The 14,692-nt window shown below is 40.7% G+C and overlaps 1 protein-coding gene across 3 annotated transcripts in view; it reads left to right on the top strand.

Moving 5' to 3' along the window:
* The first annotated feature begins 106 nt into the window (after positions 1-106).
* The window catches only part of LOC119655037 (sodium-independent sulfate anion transporter-like), a 33,791-nt gene continuing 19,205 nt past the window's right edge, over positions 107-14,692 (top strand). For 2 of the 3 annotated variants that reach the window (XR_005249871.1, XR_005249870.1), the window contains exons 1-3: positions 107-593; positions 668-976; positions 1,038-1,262. Coding sequence is in view for 1 of the 3 variants with exons in the window: in XM_038060713.1 (XP_037916641.1) it covers positions 542-593; positions 668-976; positions 1,038-1,262 (586 nt within the window). In the remaining 2 variants the exon portion in view is untranslated. The remainder of the gene's footprint in view (positions 594-667; positions 977-1,037; positions 1,263-14,692) is intronic. The other variant, XM_038060713.1, reaches the window with a different exon arrangement.

The following is a 14,692-nucleotide window of genomic DNA, read 5'->3' as shown; positions in this document are numbered from 1 at the left end:
ATCTGCATAAAGTACATACATATAAGCTGATATTCCTAAGCTTCGTTATATCTAATCTACTTGGGATGAAAACTTTCGCGATAAATTGTAATGAATACAGATACAAATATGTTTTTCGTTCGGTTACATTGTTTCCAGTCAATTAATCGCGAGATCGTTATTGATAAGATTCAGTGAAAAGAGCCTGAAACGCAAACAGACGGAAATCTAGAATCTAATCAAGACTACTCCAACTCTGTCATCGTACAAGATAGATATCGCATCGGAATCGGTGTTGAATTGAAAACCGCCATAACTTGTTTTGCTTCTGAAACTAGAAAGTCTAGACATTTCCACTTAGGGCCCTTTTCTTATAATTCAGTGCGTGCAAAAAATCTCGGAACAGCCGGCATTTTCACAAAGCAAACAGTCTGTTCCGTGATCTCCTAGTTAGCGAATGGTCTGTTTATAATGAATCAGATACGTACGTAGTGTGTAGTTGCATGATACTGCTGCGTTGTTGGAAAGTGTATTATAATAGTTAATTGCAATATTCATCAAAATGAGTAGGTCGTCGGCCGGAAATCGCAATTCAGCAGTAGTCGTCGACCAAGGTAAAGTGAATTTGCGCCCTAGTCAAATCGAATGTTTCGTAAGTGTGAGTAATTGACTGAGAACTTATTTGCAGAAAGTAGCAATCAGTACTATCAAGAAGAGTTCCCAAATGTGATAAGCGTGCTGAAAAATGGGACAAAGTCGGCTTGCTCGAGGTCGGCACTAACAAATCGGCTGCCAATAACCAAGTGGCTTCCAGACTATAAATTAATTTACTTATTAAGAGATTTTATCGCGGGGTTGACCGTTGGACTCACGGCGATACCGCAAGGAATAGCGTATGGAGTTGTGTCCGGGCTTGGGCCCCAGTATGGCCTGTACGCAGCCTTCATGGGAAGCTTTACCTATATTCTATTCGGGTCGTGCAAAGACATCACTATAGGTAATTTACAAATATTCCGGAGATCACCGACATTCGAATGATAACGCCGCCAAATCCCCAGGCCCAACAGCAATTATGGCATTGATGGTGCAGCGCTATGTTGACATCAGCGTCGACTTTGCTATTTTGGCTTGCTTCTTGACTGGAGCAGTGATAACACTCTTTGGCCTTCTACATTTCGGATTCCTGGTGCAATTCATATCAGCCCCGGTAACAAATGGATTCACAACCGCCGCTGCGATTACAATCGCTAGTGGGCAAATTAACGCTCTTCTGGGAATTCCAAGTAAGTTGCATAATGGTACATAAATCTCTTCATTTGCGTGCTTCTGCGTATGAATGCACCTTTAATATATTTTTTTAATAGTGGTCCACAAGCCGAAAGCAAAATGATGATTCGGTTGGCCAGTAACCTCAAAGCACTTACCATAACATAAAGTATATATGTAGATATACAAGCAAGAACTCATTCGTCTTATTCCAAACAAACTCCCTTTCAAGCTTGAATAACTATCCACATTGTTGGTCCAAGCTGAGCTCTCTGATGATGAAAGACATTAAAATAATTTTATACATTATTTTAAGATCCGCATGGACTGTTTTTCACGAGATTACGGCGGAACGGCAGAGGCAATTATGAGTAATGCCATAATTTGTTCTTTTGTTTAAGATTAAGCTCGCCCAACTTGCGAAAGGATTGTGCAAAATTCTTTTCGCCCAATATAATCTCTAAAAACATTGAGCATAATATAGGGCATGATATTGGAAAGTTTGAATCGTATCATTATTACTAAAGTTATAGTAGGTGAAAGTTGTCTCTGCCGATAATGGTAAGAAAAGGTCAAAGGATCGCGAAGAAATTGTAAGTCTTTGTCCGAACAGAGAATTATTTAATTAGCATCTAATTGTATGCTAACTGCACGACAAATCGCGGGCAACGCGGGCATCGATACTAAAGGCCGCAAGCTACGATCAGACCGGCGTATAAGTTATATTTGAACAGTCCGCAGTTACCTGGTGGCTCGGACTATTCAGGCGGCCGGAGATCGATTGAAAAACGGTCGGCCTCCAACGATATAAAGCAAATCAGTACCTGCCCACATTGATGCACCCTGTTGACGGTCATCACACACGCTACTTAGGCGGTGAGCGAGAATTTCAAATGTGCTTAGATCGCCATCTACGGTCAGTTCGGCCTGTCAGTTACGCCTGACTACTGGTCGTCACACACAGGCTGTTTAAGCAGTGAGCGAAAATTTCATATATGTTTAGACAGTTAACGAGAATTTTATGTCCATTTTCATCGCTGGTAAGCATTTTTCATAAATGCTCAAACGCAAAAATATCTCTGACATGCGCCTCAACTCCTTTCACGGTCAAAGTTGAACGGATGGTGTCGTTCGGGTAGGCAGTATCCACCCTAAATTCTCCATATTTGCAAATGTATTGGGGAAGCTTATCCGCTAGATACTGCTAGATTTTTAGAGGCTATGATGTGGATAAGCTTCCCTAATATATTCGCAATTCCAGACCATTTAGTGGGGATACTCCTTATTAGCTATACTGTGCTCCAGGTGGCTGACACGCACATGGTGTTTTCAGTCCAACAGTCGGCCAGATAGACTGTTCATTGGTCAGGCGTAACTGGCAGGCCTGTCTCACCGTGAATGGCCGCCATAAGATTGGAAGAATATTAGAATAGCATAAAATAGCCAGAATGGCATTTCCTGAAACTTGCCTGTATTGGAAGAGAAAAAATCGATCTCGACGGGTCCGTCGTTTTCAGTTCTTATTTAGATGTTTAAAAAAAAAGAAGCAAAAATTTCGAGCAAGAGACAGCATGGTAGAGGAAGTAAAATGGTTTAGGCTGCTACAACAGTAAAAATTCCGTTTTTAGCTTGAACAACCACCGATATGTGGCAATGCTTAACAATAATTTCGCAAAAATTGAGAATTGGCTTTTTTTTCTTCAGCAAGATAATACTGGAATTCACCTTGAAAAAGTAGTTAAGATTTTCAGCAGAAACTTGATTTTCCAGTAAGCAAGTAAGCACTTTGGGTATAAAGGTTTTATGCTCATCTCTCTATGTATGTTTTTCCATTCGAAAAATCTGAAAAAAATCACAATGTGCAGTTACGAGTCTATACCGACTGTTGTTTAAAATAAAAAACACGGGTGATACTCGGAGTGATTAGGTTTTATTTTGCCAATAATTTGCCTAAGACTAAAGACTTAGATCAATTCTAACTTATATTTATAGTTGAGTTGAACAAAGGACGCAAATTGCTGAGTTTGCAAAGTTGCATCTTTTGTAACTCGATATCGCTCAATGTTCGTTTGAGTCATGTTTTTGTTTATATTCAAATGTTGCTTATCTCTTGTGGATAGATTCTAGCTCCTGTTAGAATGACAATGTTTACATTATTTCGCTCGAGTTTAGTAAGATACATTTTATGAAGATAAGATGTTGACGACTCATACGTATTATGGGCATGTGGTGTTTGTGTATAGTGGAGTGACGCATGTTACAGGACATGTAGCCTCCCCCTCCTTTCACTTTACTTTGTCCTCAAAGGAAACAGATTCGTCCTCCTTATTGAATTTTGCCTGGTTTTCTCTAATTTTATTTACCGTTGGGGTAAAATTTTTAATTTTTATTGTTTTATTTTTCAGTTTACAATAAGTGAAAAAAATTAGTGCTAGAATTATTGAGATTATTATGAGAATGGTAGAAGTTGATATCCAGGTCTTTTTGTTTATGTAATGCAATTCTCTGATTTCTTCATTGTTTTGAAAGGTTTTAATTTTAATTTCCGTGAAATTGAACTCAAATTTTATGTCTGATATGTTTGTAATTGGACTTGTTACGAGGTTGTCAATATGGTTTATTACTTTATTTACGTAAGTATTATTGTTAATGGTAACTTCACAGTTTACAAAGGTTATTACATAATTTCCTTGGAGTGTTATTACATTTGTTTGTTTACATTTTTGTTCACAATTTAATTTTTTTGCGTTTACAACGAGTATTTTTCCATTTTCGATTTCTTCTATGTATGAGAAGTTTTCATCTCTTACTTTACAAGATTTACAGTTTATTGGTTTACACAAATTTTTAATGTATTTTTCTAATTTACAATATTTATTATCTGATGTTTTTATAGCAATGGAATTGGTTATGTTTAGATATTCAAAATTTTGATTTACAATTTTTCTTACAAAGAATTGTGGGTACTCAATAATGTTTGGTATTGATATTACAAAGGTTAGTTTATTCTCTTTTTGTAGTACAATTAGTGTTGTTAATTTTAATTGGTTAAGACTAATGTTTTGGGTATTTATTTCGTCTTTTGTTAATAGTGATCTTGTCATTATTCCTATTTTTGCAGAGTTGATATTGTCGATAATTTTTTCTAATTCGTCTTGAATATGACTTAAGGCCTGAGTGATTTTAATTTCAATTAATTCTTCGTTTACTAACTTTTGAAATTCATTTAACTTTTTTATAAATTCTGTGCTAACTTGCTTTTGAATATTATTTATGTTTTTATTGATTTGGTTCATATTTTCTTGCAATATTGAATTTATTTTAATTTGATTATTTAATTTTTTTATAATTTCATGATTGTTCGAATCAATGATCTGCATATGCTCTAGGATCTGGTTGTATTCGTCTCTATCAACTAGTCCGAATAACCAATTATATCCTGTTCCGATGAAATTGAAAAGTCCTCTTTTGTGTATGACATGGTGGGTGTGACAATTTTTGACTATGTCTTTTTTCATGCAATTGAAAAAGTTTATATGCTCTGAGGCGTTATTAAATAGGGGTATACATTGTTCGTTTTTGGGATTATCATTACAATATTGAACGTAAAGTTCCAGGGTAGTCATGTTGACTGAGTGTAAGTGTTTGTAATCTGGGAAGGAGTTTTTAACTTCTAGGCATTTACTCATTTTATCTAATGTTTCGTTATATTTCAGAAAGGTGCATTCATTCCAATGTTCAAATTCTTCTTTCTTTTGTTGACCTAGGGTTTTGTTATTTGTGATTATTTGAGATGTTTTTATATTAATTTTTGAATTAATTAGTGTTAATTCTGATTTTATTAAGTTGAATGTAACTATTATTGATTTTTGTATTTTGGATATTATTTATGGCTTTTACATAGGATTTTAGGTTAATGGTGTGGTAGATTCTGTACCAATCTTTTATTAAAGTTGCCGGTTCGTTCTTGGGGATTAAGATTATTCCTGAGTTTGATTTAATTTTCTCATTTTTAATGTACTGGGGTTCACTAGTTACCATGGATGGTAACATGATAAAGATGATATCATCCGAAAAAGAAAGTTTTTCAAATTATTTTTCCGTTAAGGATATTTTCTTTGATTTGATGTCTATACAAAGGTATGTTTGATTGAGTGAATATTAGGGGTTTATTTTGAGTTATTAGTTCTGCGAATTTAAGAATGTAGACTCCGCAATCATAACTATTGTGCTGATGAAGGATGTCTATTTCGTTAATGGTTATATATTTTTCAGGTAACTCTTTCTTGAGTTTGTCTAGGGATTCAAGATTTAAATAATTCTGTAGTTTTTCTAACGTGTAGTTGTTGTTATTTCCTTTGTTTTGTTGTTAATGAGTATTAATGTCCAATGATTTCCTCTTATGTGGGTTGGTATCAAGATTGTGTCGTAGTTAAATGTGTTGACTTTTTTGGTCCATCTTTTAACAGAGTCGTATCCTTGTTCTAAATATTTGTTTATGAAGAAGGTACTGAATACATATACTTTATTGTTATTTTCTATTATGAGATTTAGATAAAAGTTTATTATATTATCGTTGAGCCAGTTTTGATTATCGAGGGTTTTTAGATCATTTTCGTAAATGGAAATACCGTATTTCTCTATTGGGTATTTTATAGGGTCTTTTTTTATTAGTTCTTTTGTATTAGTTTCTTTATTTTTATAGTATTTGGGTTGACGTTTGATTCTATCAAGGTTCATTTTTTTATTATTCTTTTTCTGTATTATATTTTTATTACTGTCTTTCTCTATTTCTCTTCTTTCGAATAGAGGTCGTTTTTTCTTCTAAAAGTTTTCTTTACGTAGACTTGTTTGTTTTCTATATCGGGTTTTTTTCGCGTTTTTGGTTAATTTTAGAAATCCATATGTTTTTTCTGTTTTTCATTCTTTCTGTTAATTTGTTTTTGTTGATTTTTCCGAATTGAATTTCGAATGGTGTATAGCCCGTTGTGGAATGTACTGTGTTATTGTATGATTCTACAGCTTCTAATATGACAAAGTCTAAATCCTTTTGTCTGTCTATTTCTTGGATTGTTCTAATTCGTTCGGTGAGTGTATTATGATATCTATTAATGTCTGCCGTTCCTGTATGGGATCCTGGGGCTGTTGTGTGGTATTCTATGTCTTTTGACTTTAGAAATTGTGTTATTGATATTACGTCGAAAGCGTTGTCGAATATAACCTTTTTGGGTTTGCCGAATGTCGTTATATATTCTTGTATTAGTTTTATTAGGGTTATAGGGTTTTTATCGAGAGTATATTTTATATGAAGGTATTTCGAAAATTTGTCGAAAGTTGTGAAATAATTTTTGTTTTTAGTCATGTAAATGTCCATTATGACTATTTCGTTAACGTCGTTAGGGGTTTCTGAAATTTCAAATTTGATTTTATACGGCTTTCTGTCGCATTTGGTTTTACCGCATGTTTCGCAATTATCGATGTATTCGTTGATTAGTTTTTCCAGTTTACGGAAGTAGTATTTTCCTTTTAGGTTATCATAGGTTTTACAGGGTGCGGCAGCATAACTTCCTTTTTTTAAAACTCAATAAAAACTATTGTATGCATCGGAAAATATTTATTTATTTTTTATAATGTAGGTACATGTCTAAAGTTTTTATTTATATTGTTTTGAATATGAAATCTGTTAGGTGACGTCCCCCATTCTCCATACATTGCGTAAACCGATTTCTGGCGTTTGTCATGACTCTTGTTAGCATAGCAGGTGTTATGTTGGCAATTTCTTCTTGGATATTGGTCTTCAAATCTTGTAGGGTTCTTGGACGGTTCACATAAACACGGGATTTCAAATAGCCCCATAGAAAAAAATCACAAGGGGACAGATCGGGAGAGCGTGCCGGCCATTCCAAATCGCCTCTAATTGAGATAAGGCGCTCTGGAAAGTGTTCCCTCAAAACAGCCATCGATGCTCTTGAAGTGTGTGCTGTTGCACCGTCTTGTTGGAACCAAATGTCCCCCAAATCCAAATTTTCTAGCCGTGGGAAAAAAAATTCTCTAGCATGTTTACATACCGGTCGGAATTCACTTTTACAAAAATCAGGTTACAGTCACTGTAACCTGATTTTCCTCAAAAAACCAGGGACCAATAATTCCAGCTGAGGAAATTCCACACCACACTGTAACTTTGGGTGAATGCAAAGGCTTTTGATGCAATTCTCGAGGGTTGGTGTCAGCCCAGTAGCGCATGTTTTGTTTGTTAACCGACCCACACAAATGAAAATGGGCTTCATCGCTAAAAAAAACAATAGCACCCTCGGGAACGACATCAAGAAGAAGCTCACACGCGTTCATGCGAGAATTGAAGTCACGTTCTGAAAGTTACTGCACTATCGCCATTTTATAGGGATGAAAATGAAGATCATCACGAACAATTCTTCTTACAGAACGATCGGATAGTCCAAGGGCAGATGCGTGTTTGCGCGCAGAACGCCGTGGTGATCGCAAGATTGACGCTCTCACTGCTTCAATGTTCTCAAGTGATCTAACGGGCCGAGGGACTCCAGTTCTTCCTTTTGTCGCACTTGCAGTTTGTCTGAATGTAGTGACCCATGTAACAATTGATTTGCGGTCTGGGACGGGAGCCAAGGGGGCTAAATTAAACCGATTCCGAAATGCGCGCTGTGTTGCAATAACCGAACATCCGCTTGAAAAGTAAACCTCAACGGCAAAGGCACACTCCTCACTATTCCAACGCATGATGGCGACTGAACCATGTCGGGACAAAACTTTACAGTATCCCCTCTTGAACGAGACCACTAGCGCTCCGCTATCTTCTTCTTTTTCTTCAGCTTTTGTCCCGTTCACAAGCGGGGTCGGCTCGTCGTGATCGGTTTCGCCATTTGGCTCTATCGAATGCCTGATCTGGGTGCAATCTCGAGGCCTTCAAATCCCCATCCAGCGTATCAAGCCACCGTTGCTTAGGTCTGCCTTTTGGTCGTTTACCATCGACTTCGATGTTCAGACCAATCTTTGGAAGTGAATTCTCGTTGGCACGAACACCAACAGAGACACGAAGCGGTTTCAATACACCCGCCATACTTCGAACTTCACTTTTCGGATCGTGGTAGAGCAATTGAACCCAGCGCACGAGTTCTTCTGGCACGAAGTGTTGTCGTAAAACATACCAGATAAGTTCGTGTGGTACACGGTCAAACGCTTTCTCTAGATCCAGAAAGGCAATGTAAAGAGGGCGATGCTTCTCACGGTGTTTCTCCATGAGTAACCGCACAGCGTGTATTGCGTCAGTAGTTCCGCAGTTCTTGACAAATCCGGCTTGATTCACGGTTATTTCAACGATTTCGCGAATACGGTTATCAAGAATGCGTTCAAAAATCTTCATAGTATGGGAAAGTAACCGGATCGGACGGTAATTTGAACATTCTGCTGGGCTACCTTTCTTTTTCCATATTGGAACAGTAGTACTTTCTTGCCAGTCAGATGGTGTTCTTGCTTCCTGAATAACCCGGTTAAAGAATTCACTGAGCCACAGTATTGGGTCCCAGCTCTTCGCTTTCCGGAGCTCAGATGCGATATCGTCAGGTCCTGTTGCTTTCCCCGATTTCATTTGTTTTATTGCCTCCTCGACTTCAGTTGCGCTGACAGATGGAACTGCTCCAAATGTCGGCAATGATTGTGAAAGTGGAGGATGAGCAAACTTTTCAGTTGAAATCTGCTCGAAGTATTCTCGCCATCTATCCGTTGCGGCTCGACGGTTGGTAAGCAAAGTACCGTTCTTGTCATTAACACAACAGAAGTGTTCGATATCCTGTGTGCGTTCATCGCGGCTTTTAGCAAGTCGATACAGATCTCTCTCGCCATTCCGAGTGTCCAGTTTATCGTAAAGATTTTTGAAATGGTTCGCTCGGGTGACAGCGACCGCTTTCTTTGCTTCCCGGTTGGCATTCTTATAAATTTGCCAATTAGCAGGCGTTTTATCGTCGAGAAGTTTGTGGTAGAGGCGTTTCTTTTCACGGACCTTCATTTCAACATCATCATTCCAAAGCCAAGTATCTCGGTTGATGTACCGCTTACCCGGCTTGGTGACCCCGTGGGTTGCAGAGGCTGCTTTGTAGATCGTGTCTTTCATTTCGTTCCATGATTCTTCCACATTCGTAATGGTTGGCAATCGTATGAGTGAGACCGTTTCTTCTTTCTTCTCACCAAATCGCCACCATTTAATGCGCGGCGGGCCAGTGCGTTCCTCACGCCGTTTTATCGGTGGCTTAATTCGCAGGACAGCAATCAACGGCCGATGTTGAGGTGCGATGGTCTCATAGGGAACGACTTTGCAATCAGTGACGGTGGTAAAATGTTGGCGTCTTATGAGAATATAGTCGATTTGCGTTTTATTGTTGCCACTATAAAATGTGGGAAGATGAGACAATCGTTTGATGAACCATGTATTCATAAGTACAAGGCCATGGGTGTCCGCAAAATCGATTATACATTCGCCACCTTCATTGCGCGCTCCGAACCGCTTTCCCCCATGGCACCTGTTACCGTCTGCCTTTTCACCCATATGACCATTAAGGTCGCCGGCAATGATTATGTAATCGTCAGCAGGCACGTGACAAGTCTTTTCATCGAGAAGTTGCCAGAAAGCATCTTTCTTGGCATCAGGTCGGCCTGTCTGTGGTGCATACGCGGTGAAGAAGTGAATAGTGCGATCAGCTGATATAATGGTGACCTTCATCAGCCGATCATCAAATCGTTCAACTTCTTTAATGGCATCACAGAAACCCTCTGAGATGGCAATGCCAACACCATATTGAGTGTGTGGGTTACCAAAATAGAGAAGTTTGTAGCCATTTTTACCGCGTTCGCGTTCAATGACGCAGCTTTTGGAATCAGACCATCGGGTTTCTTGCAGAGCGCAGATGTCAATGCACCTTTTCCGAAGGGCTCTTGCGAGTTCCTTCGTCTTTCCAGTTAGGGTACCAACATTTACCGTGCAGACACGTATTTGTTTTGTTCGTTGTGTGCGGACTAACTTGCTTACGTCCTGACGCCGCCCATGCGTCAAGAACCCTTACCCATTTCTCGACAGGACCGGGGCCCGTCCTGCCGCGTCGACTGAGGTGGACGCCCTAGCATTTCTCCGAGGCCTGTGACTTAATCCGATCATCATGTTTGTAACGACATTCTATGCTTTTTCTTGGTCGACCTGTCGCGGGGCCTGTCACCAAGAGAGATCAGGTAGGATTTAGCATAGTAGAATAACTCCAACTATACTCTATTTATCTCTTTCCCTGATCTCAGCATTTTATTTTTGTTTTACTGAGGATAGTACAGAGTACGTTGCCTCAAACCCTCCTCCTTTACCTGGGCTTGGGACCAGCATACTATGTTAATAGCATGGCGGAGTTCCGCTAGCGCTCCGCTATGACATCAACTAACTGAGTGGCGCGCATTTTAAAAAAGGAAGTTATGCTGCCACACCCTGTATTTGTACATTAAACCAGCGGTATTCAATATACGTACTATACACATGCACATGTATGCTTTTGTGCACGAAGTACACCGAAAATATAGGTACAATCAATTTATATACGTGCATGTGTATGTACAGTATCCGGGAATGGGCAGTTGGTTTAGGGTGAGGATAATATCTACTCCGGATAGCTGGGTGGGTAGAGCACAAAGCTGTCGTACGGAAGCTCGCGGTTCAAATCTCAATGGTGGCAGTGGGATTTGCATCGTGATTTGACGTCGGATGCTAGTCGACTCAGTTGTGAATGACTCGAAATTAGGGTAATAATCTCGAGCGAGCACAATGCTGACCACATTGGCTCCTACAGTGTACTGTAGGGTACCGTTACGATCTTGAATGAAGTGCTCTAACACACTTCAAGGCCCTGATCCAATTGGATTGTTGCACCAACGATTATTATGAGTTGTCATATTCTCGGCAGACGCCCGATTTTACTTAATACTAGCAAGAAGTGCAAGCATTTAGGCTCGGACGATCCTACCTACTTAGAAACTAAAGGGGCTTTTGGTAAGAATCCGTCGAGAAATCCCCGCAACATCGAGTACGTATGCAGAATGGTGTACTTCTGCACAGTTTGAATCAGATTGTGTGAGAGTCCCAGCACATCAAGGGAAGCCGCTCGAGACGCCAAATTTCTTTGATTTCCCGAGTCAGGGCTCATAGTTTACCTTCTTCTCCACCTATTTCCGTTCGATGTTGCTGTTAGGGGGGATAGCAACATCAATAATATACGCGGAGCGACCCGTATTCTCAACTAACAGTACGTCAGGTTTATTGTGTGTAATATGACAATCAATTAGAACTTGCCGGTCCCAATATATGATGCAAACAGAACTACCAAGTACTGCTTGCGGCTCATATCGGTAAACCGGAGATGTTCCCGTGATCAGCCCATGCTTGGATGTAAAGTTTTGATGGATTACCATTATTCCAGGTGGTGTATTGCACCGGTTCCATAACAGTACAGCAAGAAATGAGATGGTCTAATCTTTTTAGCGCCGCTCTTTTTCCATTATGAACTTTTTAAGCTCGGGCGGGGACCACGCCGTCCTCAATGGCACGCATGAATCCCTCCGTTTCAGCAAAAAGCTCCCCAGCACATAGCCATCTGTTCGACAAGTGGCTACCAAAGACAATTCACGTGTTTGCCATGCATTGCCTTCAAGTTCTATTCATCGATTCAATCTTGGTTGGACTTCCCCCCACTCAGAGGATTGAAAGACCGATCCTTCGAATTAAGTGGGATCAGCCCACAGTCTGCCTTACAAACAGCTGCATGCAAGTGACTCGTCTGCCCTACTTCCGATGTCACGAGGCAGGTTCATCCACTCCACGGCATAGTTTGGATGATGCATTCAGACTTTGGATAAAGCTGTACGTATTCGCCGGTGGACGTTTTCCAGATCGTTTTTTTTCCACGGCAATATTTCGAATGCATAAGCCAATGAAGGGATAGACTACATTCAATGCGCTTATTTTATTCTTTTCGGAGAGATGCGATTTCAGTGCCAGGGGGGGATTCAAGGAATCCCTCTGGAAGATGCCTCTCCTTATATGGATGTGGTCTCAGAGGTATTGGCACTCTCAGATGAACGAACTGATAAGGTGGCGGTGGACTGTTGCCAAACATTTTATTAGCTTCGGATCAATGCGATGCAGATCTAGGACATCGGTTAGGAAGGTGTGCGGGATGCTATTGAAAGCCTTGGCATAATCGATGTAGCAACTAAAGAGCTTCCTTTGGCCTCTAATTGCTTATCCTACAACTACCGAGTTGATAACTCGGCAGCGCTTCTGCTCCTCGGAAGGAATGTTGTTACTCTCGAGGGGCACATTGAGTCTTCAACTAATAATGGACGTCATGAATTTGTAGAGGGTTGGTAAGTAATCGGTTTTGGGTCTGCGGAGTATTGCGTCGTGTCCTTTTTAGGGATAACGTGAGGAAAAGTGAAAATTCCTCCGGCTGACTAATCACCTGATTTATGCTGTGTCCCAACCGACCATGTATACTGGTGAACTTTTTGTACCAGAAGTTCTGCACCAGATCCAGACCTGGGCCCATCCAGTTCTTCGAACTGTTTATGGCTCGTCTTCGGTAACATCCGCAAAATCCATGTCAGACGTTGTGGCATGGCGGGTTCCTTCGGCGATGATCCACTCAACATGCTGGGCGGGTAACCCCCTAAGTCCACCGCAATACTATTTCGACGCTCTGTTGGGATTCGTTGAATAATCTGCAAAAACTCCGCTGGTTCCTTGCGTACTTTGCATTCTGGACACGTCTGAAACGACTTTCGCTATATCGCTATAACCAATTGCATACGACAGAAACTTTCTACTTTAGTGTGTCCAGAATTTCAACTACGGGTGTTTCACTAGGAATGACATGGTTCCTGTAAACCCTCTGCACTTAATTCTTCACCGTCTGCTGGCATTGCCAGAGCTGATTTGAATCAGCCTAGCAATGTCCTGTCTTAGTGAGTCCCGCCGACGCCTCAGACGAATTTTCCATGGTGGATCTCTTCGGCCACTCAAACCAATAACACGAAAACGAATCTTCTGACCGTGCAATCTGACAACCGCAACTGCACCACAATACACAAGTGATTGTAGTTGCCGAAGCGACATATTAGCACAACCGAGATGCCGGAGTTGCTGGAGATGCATAGAGCCTGGGAATACCTGGTCTATGCAAAGGATCCATTTCCGAGAATTCTATACACGATCACATCTTTGAAATTCGTCTCGAACCTCAGCGGAAACTTCAGCGACATGATGCTGTTGATGCCGCCGCCTCTGCCCCCATTGACTCTCGATCACCAGTTTCCGCGATGACTTCAAGTCGAACATGCTCCCTAATGATGGCTGGGACTGTGTCGCTGCGAGTTATAAAGCGGTACTGGTGTGCGACTCGCTGCACAGTCACGTGCGCCAATTTCGGATACGCTCGACGAATCACTGGTACAACAAGGGGCGATAAGATGTACCCTCGCCGTTATTTCGTAGTAGGAGCGGACGATGAAGAGGTTCATTTCCTCAGTCCACTACATCCGTTGTCTACGCGAACCTACTGAAGTGGTCGCCACATATTATGGCGAAACAACTGCAATGGGCGGAGCAACGCTTCTGGTCATCGTGCTGTCTAGACGTCGAATCGGCCCACGACTAGCGGTTTCGACGCCGGCTTCTTCATAACAGGAGTTCAACCCAGTCACCAAGTCAGATGACTTCCGCCGGTTATCCGTACCGGACCTCAAATTTCTCCTTCTCATTAGATGGATTTGCATTTTATACCTAACTGCTAAGTGTTGTGATAGCTTGGTCAGTGAGTAATCTGCAAGACTGCAAAACTCCTGTACTTTTCTCACCTACCCCCAGACTGAAGCTATCCATCCCTCCTCCTTCCACAACCGGGCTTGGGAGCAGCTACGGCCGAGATCTTATTATTGTTATATCTATGTCTGTTTTTTCATTCGGTTCGTGGTTTGGTAAAAAATGCGGAAGCAGTTGGAGCAAGTCTCAGACACAAGGACAACTTCAACATCAAACGCAACTCTATGTATAACAGCAACAATCGAATACAGTTTTTATTTTGATTTCATTCATTAAAAATAAAAAAACGCAAACCAATATGTTATTTCATTTCTGAGAAATCACAATCACAAACAGACTACTAATTACGCTCTGATTGTAAAAAGCGCCTTTAATGCTACTAAGCGGAAAGTCATGTTTACCCTCCTCCGATTGTTCTCACACGGTAGTCCTTCCTCCCAGACCGATGCCGCGTATAACAGGAACAGGATCTTGGACCTCCAGTATTGGGCATCATCCACTTTGATGGCACTGATGGTTTCACTGGCATACATTTCAACATCTTGAGGTTGTTTCGCGACGACCCCC

This window comes from Hermetia illucens, chromosome 4, assembly GCF_905115235.1.
Source record: "Hermetia illucens chromosome 4, iHerIll2.2.curated.20191125, whole genome shotgun sequence".
NCBI lineage: Eukaryota > Metazoa > Arthropoda > Insecta > Diptera > Stratiomyidae > Hermetia > Hermetia illucens.
Note: the sequence above shows the minus strand (reverse complement) of the source record. Positions and strands in the feature narration are given on the sequence as shown.